The 13,418-nt window shown below is 39.7% G+C and overlaps 2 protein-coding genes across 5 annotated transcripts in view; one reads left to right on the top strand and one right to left on the bottom strand.

Moving 5' to 3' along the window:
- Positions 1-3,067, top strand: part of LOC124796418 (serine/threonine-protein kinase greatwall) — a 138,833-nt gene extending 135,766 nt beyond the window's left edge. For 3 of the 4 annotated variants that reach the window (XM_047260596.1, XM_047260595.1, XM_047260597.1), the window contains one exon: positions 2,686-3,066. In XM_047260596.1, coding sequence (XP_047116552.1) covers positions 2,686-2,732 — 47 coding nt within the window. In that variant the 3' untranslated portion in view covers positions 2,733-3,066. Of the gene's footprint in view, positions 1-2,685 lie in introns of all 4 variants that reach the window. The other variant, XM_047260598.1, reaches the window with a different exon arrangement.
- Positions 3,068-3,105: 38 nt separating this feature from the next.
- The window catches only part of LOC124796419 (proclotting enzyme-like), a 173,002-nt gene continuing 162,689 nt past the window's right edge, over positions 3,106-13,418 (bottom strand). The window contains exons 7-8 of the mRNA XM_047260600.1: positions 12,203-12,348; positions 3,106-4,089 (exon numbers count right to left, since the gene is read on the bottom strand). Of these exons, the coding sequence (XP_047116556.1) occupies positions 3,937-4,089; positions 12,203-12,348 (299 nt within the window). The 3' untranslated portion in view covers positions 3,106-3,936. The remainder of the gene's footprint in view (positions 4,090-12,202; positions 12,349-13,418) is intronic.

The following is a 13,418-nucleotide window of genomic DNA, read 5'->3' as shown; positions in this document are numbered from 1 at the left end:
AAATGAAGTGTTTACCACACTATTGGCTAGTTTCTACTGTTCGCTGCATTTCAAATGCACGTTTTCATCTTCTAGCACGTGTAGCATTGTGCCATAATAAAGAACTCAACATGAGATAATACAGTACTGGTACTCCAAGAAAACTGACATCCCAAACACCACACTGAAGAGCTTAATATCAGGTCGAGGCCTACTTCGTTGGCAATCTGGACATACGAACGTACACTGCAAGGCGAATTATTCGTTGCATTATGGTTCGCGAAATTCCGACCCTCTTGGAGTATCCGCAGATGTCTTGTTTCTTTTATGACGTAATGTAGGATCTTTTAATGTTTCACACGTACAGGCTTCCTACGTCATCGCAACTGCGCAAGCGCAGTGATGCCTCTTATCTGCCGGAACAGATCTATTTCTAACAGATCGCGGGAAAATATTGCGAATTGTGGTTTGAAAAGCGTTATTTTCAAAGTAAATTTCCTTTTACGGAAGATGAACTACGTGAAAGAATGTACTATGAATTTCTTAAATCACAGAGCGTTTGACACTCATTTAAAAATCAACTCTTTGATGACAATCCATTTGGAAGAATTTCCAGCCCAGAGGATCAGAGATTAATGACGGCATTAAACATTTTACTGGCACATTTGTGTGATGTATCTTAAAGTGTAAAACATGCAAAAAAAGATCAACATTATATGTGGAAGCTTAGCTTCTCTTGCAGCTTACAAATCGTAGAGACCAATACCGTATCTGAAAGCTTTTCTTTTCTTGCAGCAGCACTATGTATATTAACTTTTCCTATTTGTGTGTTCGCGCTACTTAACAATGATGTTGCTATTGGCTGACTACATCACGTGTCCTATGCTCTGAATATCCGCTGTCATCGGCTGGCGAGATCACGTGACATGAGCTATGACTGGCTTACAAAAGCGCATCGCAATCTCGATTTCAATCCATCGGAGAGTAACAAGCGGTGTTTGGTGGAATGCGAGTTTATACTTTCGTAATATGAAAATTTGCAGAGTACATGTTGCTGCACATCAAAGAACTTTCCAAAACGTGTTGTCGTCCCCCCCCCCCCCCCCCCCCCCCCCCCCCCCATGCGAGTTTCGTTTTCTAACATGCTGGGAAATCCTAAGCCGCTGTATAGAACGATAACCATTCAAATGATTCATACGTTTTACAGTTCTGAGGGAAAGTATACTGTCACTTAACACGGAAAAAGTGTATTTTCACCTGGGAGAAAGTGTATCTTCAACCGGGAGATCCGGGAAAAATCTCGGAATTTTTTTCCTTGTCCACATATACACCCTGGATTACCAAGTGTTGTAGGTATCCTGCATGGTCTGGGTTGAAATGTCCTTTAGGGCACTCATAACAACAACTTTCACATAGTTGATAGTATCAAAATAGTGTTCTTTCAAGAGTGTCTTGAGCCAAGGAAGCAAAAAAAGTCTGCTGAGATAGGTTGGGACTGTAAGGGAGGTGGCAGCATTGCTGCACTGTTTTTGACCAGGTAATCCTTCACCAAGAATGCCGTGGAGCTGGACATATTGCCTTGGTGGAGCTTCCAGGAACTGGCAATGTGTGAGCTGACAAGTATGACCCTTTTTTCAACTCTTTAAACACTTTGTCCGCCTGTTTGGCAGGTGCAAACTCATGGTGGACAATACCCCTAACATCAGAAAAGATTGTGAGCATTACCATAACTTCCAGTCTGTTCATGCGTGCCCTCTTGAGACTCAATAAGTGTGAATTGTGCAACTCTAAGCTCTGACTATGTCTCTTTGTCTTGGGCTCGCATTTGTAAATCTACGATTTATCTCTCATTATAGCATTGTCAAAAAAAAGTGGCATCATTTTCACAACATTTGCAGCAGTTCTTTACAAATGGGCTCCTAGTTGGATTTGGGGGTCATTCTCATAGATTTTCGGGACCAGTTTTGCACACACTTTCTTTATCTGCAGTTGTTCAATCACACGGTCTTCACTTTTCAGTGTTGAATGGCACCCAGAGCTAGTAAACTCATAGACATCACCCTGCCATTTTGATAGACATTCATATGCGGAAGCCTGCTCAATAATTGGAAAGTTTTGGCAGCTAACTTCCCACATTTCGTGCAAAATGTGATTGTGTACCGTTGTCCAACTGAATGTTGCATTGTGGCTTGAACTGGACACCCAAACAGAGTTGCACATATAGGACACATCCTGACACTCAAAGAGCGCTGAAGAAACTGGCATTTGTCACATTCAGAAGATAACAATCCAATCCCAACTAGCCTGGTGAATGAATAATGTCGCAGTAGAACTGGTGACTTTATTTTCCATTCAAATGTTGTGTATAATTGAACACTTAAAGCAGTGTATCAAGCTAATTAAAGTCTCAGGCAGTGGAAATCAAAACTAGCTCGACAAATACAAAGTATAGTTTTTATCCCCCACTCGATGTAAACAACAGATTGGATTAATCTCCCTCTCCAACCTGTCTTCCACCAATGTTTGAGAACAGTTTATTCTTTTACTTGGTGAATATTAATTTTTTAGACTGCTCTCTGCATTTCATATGAACTTATCCTTAATTTAGTTAATTTATTTTTCTGTTTGTGGTTGTTAAAATATGTATACAAAACATACTGTAGAATCCAGCCCACCTGCTAATACATCATATGTTTTCTTTTTCAGCAAGGAATACACTTCTGCATCTGAATGTCTCAAATATTGACCAGTGAAGTTGCAATTTTGATGGCTCGGTGTATATGCATTTCATCCAACAACAACCTTGTTGTGCCTGAATGCATTCTTTCTTCTTCTCTCTCCTAGTCATTTTAAATTTTATCTGCCAGAAGTATGTTGATGAGAAGTATTTATTTTATACAATTTTATATAGCACTGTATGTATATTTTTGTATAATTTTATGTGATGAAGCAGTATCTCTTAGAAGTTCCTTGTAAGCTTTATTGTGAAATAACATGGTAGTGGCTATTGATAGCAATACTTCTGAGAACTTAAAAACAATGTTATGTGTACAGTGCGGTAAATAAATTTTGCAACTAGACTTTTCAGAATTTTTTTGGGACACTCACTCAAAAAAACTCCACAAATTTTTGAATAAATTAACTTTATTTTAAATAATCAGTTGTTTTGTAAAGTACAGTCATAATTCTTGTGTATGGTACCATTATTTAACATTGATGTTTTATACACTGTACAAAGCCTAATAGTCATTTATCATTTTGTACAGATTTTAGTAAGCTATTAAAGATCTATGTTATAATATTCTTTTCAAGAACATGGAAAATAATGGCACAAATTTGCAGGAACTCTTCAATATTATGCGACACAGTGAACTATTTCCATCTACTTTTTATCATAAAGTGCCTGACTAGCTGCAGGAATAAAATGTGGATTTAAAAATTAAGTAATGCATAACTGAAATGCTACAGTTTCACATCATAGTAGTCCTTTTTTGTTTTCCATGTACCAGAATGCATAAGAGTCAAATAAACATAGTGAATTAAGACTACTTAATTGTTTTCAAGGATGAAACATCTGAATAACATTGCACACAGTGCTGATGTCTTGTAAAAGGAACATCTCATTTGAAAACACCTACTGCAAACACACACAAAGAATTAACCATGCTACTTCAGTGAAAACTGACTAAGTGTTTTTATAAAATGTCAGGCATTTGATCATAGTGTTACAGTCGTGTGTTTCCAAAACTGGTACTGATGATAAAGTAGGATTGACCTGGTTCATTCTGGTAAATGTAGTTGTGTACTTATCATTTACTGCATAGTTACAGTGGTGAGGGTCGTAAATATAACTGTAAATCTTGAAGAGTTGAAGCACAGTTGTGTACTGTTTTTGTTGTAACTTATTGATCCCATCACAAAACGGCAAGATGTGCCACCTCATTCTCATTTTCTGCATTACTTCAGATTCTTTGTAATCCATGGCATGAAATGAGTGACACGTGTATAAACTCCTGGATACTGGCCTTTGCCACAGCCAATTCCCCAACTGACAATGCCCACCTGTGTCCAGCGGCCGTTGTTAATCATGAGTGGGCCACCACTGTCACCCTGTAAACAACAAAAAAAAAAACCTTTTAAGTAAGACCGAATAATGGTAAGAAAATCTGTTTCAGAATGCAGTTATTATAATGAAAAATTAGAGTAGAGGCTCTTAAATTGTGACTCCTTAATGGTTATTGTTTCTGAACTTGTATTCAGTATGTCAAACAATGGAAAATCCTCCCAACCTTGTACAAATACAAATCTCCCGTGCCTTATCTTTCCAGTCTCCCACCTCATCCCAAAGTCCCACCATCCGGCCACAGAGGAGCATTTCCCTTGTAACTCTGTACCACCCAGGACTGCAGCAACTGAATTACAATCTCCGCCAGGGTTTTGAGTTCCTCTTGTCATGCTGAGAAATGCCTGCCCACTATCCTTCCTACCCCTCCCACAGTGGTATTCCGCCGTCCATCGAACCTACACAATATACTCGTCCATCCTTACACAGCCCTTGCTCCCAATCTCTTACCTCATGGCTCATCCCGTGTATGATGCAAGACCTGTCCCACACACCACCTACTCCAGACAAGTCACTAACATCACCTATTCCATCAAAGGCAGGGCTACCTGTGAAACCAGTCATGTAGTGTACAAGCTAAGCTGCAACAACTGTTCTGCATTCTATGTAGGCATGACAACCAACAAGCTGTCTATCCGCATGAATGGCCACCTACAAACAGTGGTCAAGAAACAAGTGGACCACCTTGTTGCTGTATACGCTGCCATACATGATATCCTTCATTTCAATGATTGCTTCACAGCCTGTGCCATCATTAACATCAGCTTTTCTGAATTGCACAAGTGGGAACTTTCCCTGCAATGCATCCTACATTCCCATAACCCTCCTGGCCTCAACCTTCGTTAGTCACTGTCCTCACCCATTCAACCCCTTCCCTATTCCCATTCCAGCACTACACAGCCACCATCCACCACCACCACCACCTCCAAGTCTTTTTATTTCTCTTCTATTCTGCTACTCCCCCCCTCCCTCCCTCCCCTGCCCACTGTCTAACCTGTAGCACTTCACTATCTGCCATCCCCACCATACTATCCCTCCTGCTCCCTGCCACAGCCTCCTTCTTACCCCCACCATGTCGCCACTCCCATCATGCACTGTGTGTGTGTGTGTGTGTGTGTGTGTGTGTGTGTGTGTTGTTGACGAAGGCCTTATTGGCTGAAAGTTTCAGTTGTGAGAGTCTTTTTTGTGCCTATCTGCAACTCAGCATCTCCACTATATGGTGATAAGCAACTTTCTTGCTTGTAATATTGTATTCAGTATATGATTTATTTGGAGATTGAGACTGTGGGCTTCTGTTGTGGGGATGGAAGTTCAGTTCTCTTTGAGACATTATGGTCATGGTTTTCTTCATGTTTATGGTTAAAGGCCCCTGGTGGGTGCCACAATGATTCCTTGAGTGGATCATAACTGTACCCCCCTCCCCCACCCTATCTCGGCCTGTTTGACCTAGCACAAAGTTTACTGTAGCCTTTATGTCTACAAATCATTACTCTGTCACGAGATAGCACGGCACACATTCTTGATTGCCAAGTTTCAGTGATAGTTTCTTGTACCTCTGATGTTATGCTCTGAACACTTTGTTGTTTTTAGGTATAAAAGCTCACTGTGTGTAATTATTATTATTATTATTATTATTATTATTATTATTAGTCATCAGTTGTTGTACTAGAGAGAGCACATGCAGTGAAAACTGCCCACTGTGTTATTTCATGAACAAATTGAATAGAATATATCTTCACTCTGGGCCATTTTGAGAAATGCTACAATTGGTTTTTCACTCTCAACTACTGAATAAACCTGTGAATTTGCTATATAACATACTTCACTATATACGGACTAGAACCAAATAAAAAATTTAGATAAAGTCAGTCATACATTTCATTTCAACTGATATGTCAAATATAATAAATTAAAACATCAGATAAATATGAGTGCGGTATCATCCTTGGCATTTCAGTAAAAATGGAAGAGTTATTTTGCTTGGTACTGCCCAATGAGGTAATTGTTACCTATAATACAGCAATATGGATTTTATTGGTCAAATAATAACAACAACAATAATGACGACAACAACAACAACACTGTAGGTGGCCTGTAGTGTAGCTCTCTTTTTTTGTTTATGTAGAAACTTTTTTGCTATTTTTATTTATGCAAATAAGCTTAGTTTTTCTACCATAAACACACTTTTTTACACATTAGTTGGCTTTTTTAAATTCTGTTTGTTGTAAACATGATATGGAACAAGTTAAGAACAAACTACTATACTGTAATGATGTTAACAAATAAAATTGTAGTTTAGCAGCTTTTGGAGGATTAATATTAACATCTGTGAAAATATTTGAAATCCTTGTTAAGGTCAAATTCTGTGATAGTTATTGAATGAAGTTTTGGGCTAGCTGTCAGTAACTATTAATTACAATCCATGACATTTTGATTGGGCACCTGCCAGTCGTCTTCAGTTGAGCCATTGAAGACCAAGACGATAGATGTTAAAGTCTGTCAAAAGGCAAATACACTTGAGAAAACTGTAAAATTACAAGAAACAGAATGGCTGGCCAATACTTACGAAGAGGAGGAGACATTTCAGTACAACTTTTTTAAAAATGAAAGGTATTAACAATATTCCCATCTTTTGGAACTGACGGTTTCTTCCTCAGGACGGAAAGATAAATTAAGTGAGGAAGTTTAGGGCACATCATTCAGACCCTCGGGATGTGTGGGGCCCACCTTAATGGCGACTGACCAGAGGCAGCAAGGGAAGGTGGGCCTCCTTGCTTTATCACCGAGTGTGAAAAGTGTTAGCTTGTGTTTCTTCTTCTAAATTACCAGCACTACAGAACAAGTCAAAGTGCGAAAGTTTAGCCCCAACCTAAAGCAGATGGAAGCAAGAAGCATATGGTGAGGAGGCCAAATACAAGCCAACCCACCTGTAAATGCTAGATTGCCATGGTAATTTTTATGTCATTGCTGGAAACAGGAGAAGGGGAACAGGCTGCCTTTGCTGTGCACCTCTGTGCCATGGTAGGGCAATCGCTGTGGTGCCATCTCTCTAGATTTCCAGAACATTAGTTGTCCTGTGTCACAGTGTAACATATGGTTCTGAAATTTTGAAGTGCCGGTTCTGCAAAATTGCTTTCTGCTCAGTTTCCATCAGTTCTGTTGTCACCAGGAGTAGTTGGCCACCACAATCTTTGTCCTTCAGTAAATAGCCTGCAATATTGTCTGACCGTGCAGTAACTCAAAATGTTGTGTCCATACAAGTGGAACAATTGCCGATTGATATCTGCTGGAGATTGCTTATGAGTGTGCAAAAATCGGATAACTGGATGAGCCTTGCAGTTTGCAGATGACTGTATCAGAGCAGCCATTTTATCACAGCACGGAATGGTAAAAATAGCTGTCACAAGACTGAAAGTGCACAGCATTATTCCTGCATACCTCCTCTCTACTACTGTGCATATATGAGGTGTGATTGGAAAGCTTTAAGAATGGGCTTGTAATTGTGCAATGGTGGTACTTACATGCTACTGTGATGTATCTCCTTCAAAATTGTCACTTAGGTGGAAGGTTGGCCAGACTGTGGTTCATTTTCAAATGATTTGTGGCCATTTTTAAATATGTTGAACCAGACAAAAACATTTGACTGGCTCATACAATTATCTCCAAAAGCTGTTTTTAACAGTTTGTAAGTCTCAGAAGCTGATTTCCCAGTTTTAAAACAAAATTTCACACAAACTCGTTGCTCTGTTTTTATGTCCGTTTTCACGCAGGCAGAATCCAGCAACAAGCCCTACAGACTCTCACTCAACTAGCTGCCACAATGAATTGAATAAAGGAAACACAGTTTCCTGTCAGAGGGCATTCAAGGACAAGGCAATGACTCACTCCCCACCCTTCATGTACCTGCCCGCCAAACCAGGAAGCATTAGCGGATCCATTCTTAAAACTTCCCAATCACATCTCATATATTCTTATCTGACTACTCATGTCATCTCTGGATGCAATCGTAACTTACTTTCTGAATGCACCTTGGTTTTACTTGTGAAACTATTTAGTTGGTGATGAGCACAGCCTGAGATGGATGAGAAATAGAAAAGGGGCACATGATTTAACAAACTGAGGATGGTGGCCGTGGGTAACTGAAAGCAGTGAAAAATCCACTTACAAGACAGGGCGGCTAGTATGAGAAGAAACAGGTGACAGGACAATCGAGGATAAAGGAAAAATAACAAACTCACTGAAGGAAAAAGAATTTCAGGATATGAGGTTAGACATAAGCTGCATTACTAATGGAGACAGAGACACACAACATTAACATGAAGAGCTTTGAGACATGTGGGAGTTTGATAATGCTGCTTGGTACCATTGCAAGCTGTGATACAGCAAGGAAAGTATATAACTGGAGCAGAAATAAATGAGAAATCATTCTAGTGATGATATGTGCGACAGATGGGGAAATCCACTGACATAAGTGACTTTGACAGCACACAGATTGTTATAGTCTGGTGTCTGGGGAATGAGCATCTCAGAAACAGCAACGTGCTGTTGACATGGTACTGTCATGAGCATCTGTGGCAAGCAGTTGAAGGATGAAACTTCGTGGCAGATTAAAACTGTGTGGAGGACCGAGACTCGAGCTCAGGACCTTTGCCTTTCACGGGCAAGTGCTCTACCATCGGCTACCGAAGCACAACTCACTCCCTATCCTCATAGCTTCACTTCTGCCAGGAGAGCTTCTTTGAAGTTTGGAAGGTAGTAGACAAGGTACTGGTGGAAGTGAAGCTGTGAGGTCGGGGTGCGAGTCATGCTTGAGTAGCTCAGATGGCAGAGCACTTGCCTGCGAAAAGCAAAGGTCCCGAGTTCGAGTCTCGATCAGGGACACAGTTTTAATCTGCCAGGAAGTTTCATATCAGCACACACTCCACTGCAGAGTGAAAATTTCATTCTAGCTGAAGGATGTTGAAACATCATGTAGTTGACAGGATGTTGGATGCCTATGTCTCATCTCAGAATGTGGTGGTGAGAAGCTTGCCTGCTCTCCAAAGCAGTACAAGGCGGCATTCTGTGACATTGTGAAATAGGACTGCAGTATGGGATTGTACCATGGGTCAATGGAATCTTATTGTCTGGTTGGATGAATCATATTTTTTATTACACCATGTCAGCGGTCATTACAGGATAAGCAGTCATCGAGGCTCAAAATGTGCAGCACACTAAGGACACAGGCCAGTTGGGGCAGTATTATGCCATGGTAGATATTCAGCTGGCTTCCATGAGACTTGTGGTAATGACTGTTGTTGTTGTGATCTTCAGTCCTGAGACTGGTTTGATGCAGCTCTCCATGCTACTCTATCCTGTGCAAGCTTCTTCATCTCCCAGCACCTACTGCAACCTACATCCTTCTGAATCTGCTTAGTGTATTCATCTCTTGGTCTCCCTCTACGATTTTTACCCTCCACGCTGCCCTCCAATACTAAACTGGTGATCCCTTGATGCCTCAGAAAATGTCCTACCAACCGATCCCTTCTTCTAGTAGAGTTGTGCCACAAACTTCTCTTCTCCCCAACCCTATTCAATACTTCCTCATTAGTTATGTGATCTACCCATCTAATCTTCAGCATTCTTCTGTAGCACCACATTTCGAAAGCTTCTATTCTCTTCTTGTCCACACTATTTATCATCCATGTTTCACTTCCATACATGGCTACACTCCAAACAAATACTTTCAGAAACGACTTCCTGACACTTAAACCTATACTCGATGTTAACAAATTTCTCTTCTTCAGAAATGCTTTCCTTGCCATTGCCAGTCTACATTTTATATCCTCCCTACTGCGACCATCATCAGTTATTTTGCTCCCCAAATAGCAAAACTCCTGTACTACTTTAAGTGTCTCATTTCCTAATCTAATTCCCTCAGCATCACCCGACTTAATTCGACTGCATTCCATTATCCTCGTTTTGCTTTTGCTGATGTTCATCTTATATCCTCCTTTCAAGACACTATCCATTCCATTCAACTGTTCTTCTAATTCCTTTGCTGTCTCTGATAGAATTAAAATGTCATCGGCGAACCTCAAAGTTTTTATTTCTTCTCCATGGATTTTAATACCTACTCCGAATTTTTCTTTTGTTTCCTTCACTGCTTGCTCAATATAGAGATTGAATAACGTCGGGGAGAGGCTACAACCCTGTCTCACTCCCTTCCCAACCACTGCTTCCCTTTCATGTCCCTCGACTCTTATAACTGCCATCTGGTTTCTGTACAAATTGTAAATAGCTTTTCGCTCCCTGTATTTTACCCCTGCCACCTTCAGAATTTGAAAGAGAGTATTCCGGTCAACATTGTCAAAAGCTTTCTCGAAGTCTACAAATCCTAGGAACGTAGCTTTGCCTTTCCTTAATCTGGCTTCTAAGATAAGTCGTAGGGTCAGTATTGCCTCACGTGTTCCGATATTTTTACGGAATCCAAACTGATCTTCCCCGAGGTCAGCTTCTACCAGTTTTTCCATTCGTCTGTAAAGAATTCGTGTTAGTATTTTGCAGCCATGACTTATTAAACTGATAGTTAGGTAATCTGCTTAGTGTATTCATCTCTTGGTCTCCCTCTATGATTTTTACCTTCCACGCTGCCCTCCAATACTAAACTAATGACTAATGGCACCATAACAGACGTGGACTGCATGAACATTGTTATGGAGCACTTGCACGCCTTAATTGTTGTTGTATTCCCTGACTATGATGGCATTTTCCAGCAGGAGGATAACTGTCGGTGTCAAAAGGCCAGAATCATGTTACAGCAGTTTTAGGAGCGTAATAGTGAACTCATGTTGGTGCATTGGCCACCAAATTGGCCTGATATGAACATGATGGAACACCACAGCTGTGATGCTGTCAATGCCAATCTGCTCCACTGAAAACCACTGGCCTGTAAGTTATGGGAATTGTATGACTTGTGCAGAGACATATGATTTCATGTACCTTTAGATACCTATCAAGGACTTCTTGAATCTGTGCCCGCAGAATCTCTGTTGTATTGCACTGTGGACCAACAAGCTATTAAGTTGGTGGTCAGGATATTTTTTATATTATTAGATTTTCTCACTGTTTTTGTTGTCAGTATGTTGATTTCCCTCGTTTTCTTTTCTTTGGACCTATTGTTATGTTCTATCACCCCCTTTTCTTGCTTTTCCAAACATTACTATCGTGCATGTGAATTTACATTTGTTTTCACTTTCCTTTAGGCACTGTACTTTTACTGATTTCTCTGTACGTTGTGAGTCAACATAGTGATTAAGATTTGTATTCAGACAACAATAATGTTCAGACCTCCATTCAACTTTTCAGATTTATTTTTTCTGAAGCTTTTCTAAATCATATGCATTTCTGGAATGTGTTAATCCCGTATTCTACTGCAGTATCAGTTTCAGAGCTATTTTCAAAGCTGACTGTTATATTGGATGGTAAATATTTCTTTGCATAACACAATTCTATGGAATCGTCATTGAAATATCTGCTTTTTCATCAGTTCAGGAAAAACAGGTCAAATGGGCCTCCTAAAAAATCTATATACAGTCACGGGGCAAATGATTGTAAAGTACTGGAAGACTGAAACCTAATGTCAGCATTCTGTTCATTTCCCGTGAAATAACTCTTAAAACATTCGTTTTACTGAAACTGTTAGGTCTAATGTGTAGTTTGTGCCGGCAGTTAGAAAAGTGCTTCCCTTAAACTTGTTTATATAGGAAGAAGTCCGCCCCGGTAGCTGAGTGGTCAGCACGACGGTCTGTCAATCCTAAGGGCCCGGGTTCGATTCCCGGCTGGGTCGGAGATTTTCTCCGCTCAGAGACTGGGTGTTGTGTTGTCCTAATCATCATTATTTCATCCCCATCGACGCGCAAGTCGCCGAAGTGGCGTCAAATCGAAAGACTTGCACCAGGCGAACGGTCTACCCGACGGGAGGCCCTAGCCACACGACATTTCATTTCATTTCATATAGGAGGAAGACACCCTTTTTATTGAAACTTTGGGGCTAACAATGAGTGAGTAGAGCAATTTTGTTTGACATAGTAATTAAAGCATTATCTGTACCATACTTACACTGCATGAGTCACGTCCTGCTTGTCCTGCACATAGAAAATGTTCCACTATACCACCAGGTGCTGCGTTTCCATATTTTGCCTTACATTCTCGATTTGTCCATATGGGTATTGTTACCTCCTGCAAGACTGCTGGTTGTGGGCCACCTGTGGGTAGCAACAAGTGTTGATAATATTGTGACATTATTCCCAGCAGTAGCTGCACATTACTATATAATTACACTAAAAAGAAATCAGATAAAGGAAGTGCTGTTTCCATATAAAATTTAGAAAGGAGCAGTAATTAAGATGTCAGCTATTGCACTTTGAAGCATTTCTTGAACTTGTATTTTAATTTGAAACTTGTGCACCATACAAGTCCATTCTCTCACTTTTATCGTGTGACAGAATCAAACTAAGCAGAGTTCTTCTTCTTTAGAAATTCTCTATATGTTTTAAGAAACTGAATTGATATCATAAGTGAGATTAAAAAGAACAACAGCTATGAAGATATTCTGCATGTAAGTGCCTCATTGATTGATTTGATTTCAATCTATGTGTGACATATTATTGCTGATATTGTCAGAATTTACATTCTGTTCTCCTGCTCGTATGTTCTGTAGTTAACATTTTGGTGGCCAGCCAATTTTTACCTATCCTTCTGTTTTTAAAAAAACAGTAATTTGACTTTTTTAAGGCCTTACTAATTGTAAGTACCTATTCATTACATGTTAAACAAAAATAGAAGTATAAAAGAATGAGTTTCAATGATTAGTTTAAAGCTTTACTTTAATTTTCCACTTAGTAACTATTTTTACAAAGCGAGTGGAGTTCTATTAAAAAAAAGTTTTTAATTCTTGGTAAATTTCACTGGTATGTGACTTTGGTTAACTGTAGTGCGCATAGAAGTAATACAGTCGGAACCGAGCCAACTCATTTCCTCGCTCATTGCTTTACTTTTAGATCATATATTTTCCATAATTAGTTCTAAAATAAGTCTCTTATTGTTCAAGGCACCAAGGATACTCTCTTAAATTAGTCTTTCAGTTGGTGAAAAGGTAGAAAGATGAAAGTTCTTATTTTCATTAACATTTTGATTTTTTGATTACAATTCCTAGTCACAATACACAGATAAGAAGTATTTGTTGAGCTGTTAGTAATATTTGGAGGAACAGTTCCTTCTACGAGTTCATTTGTTTCTTCTGCAGAAAATGTGACACATTCATGAGAAGAATTGT

This window comes from Schistocerca piceifrons, chromosome 4 (assembly GCF_021461385.2).
Source record: "Schistocerca piceifrons isolate TAMUIC-IGC-003096 chromosome 4, iqSchPice1.1, whole genome shotgun sequence".
Taxonomy (NCBI): domain Eukaryota; kingdom Metazoa; phylum Arthropoda; class Insecta; order Orthoptera; family Acrididae; genus Schistocerca; species Schistocerca piceifrons.
Note: the sequence above shows the minus strand (reverse complement) of the source record. Positions and strands in the feature narration are given on the sequence as shown.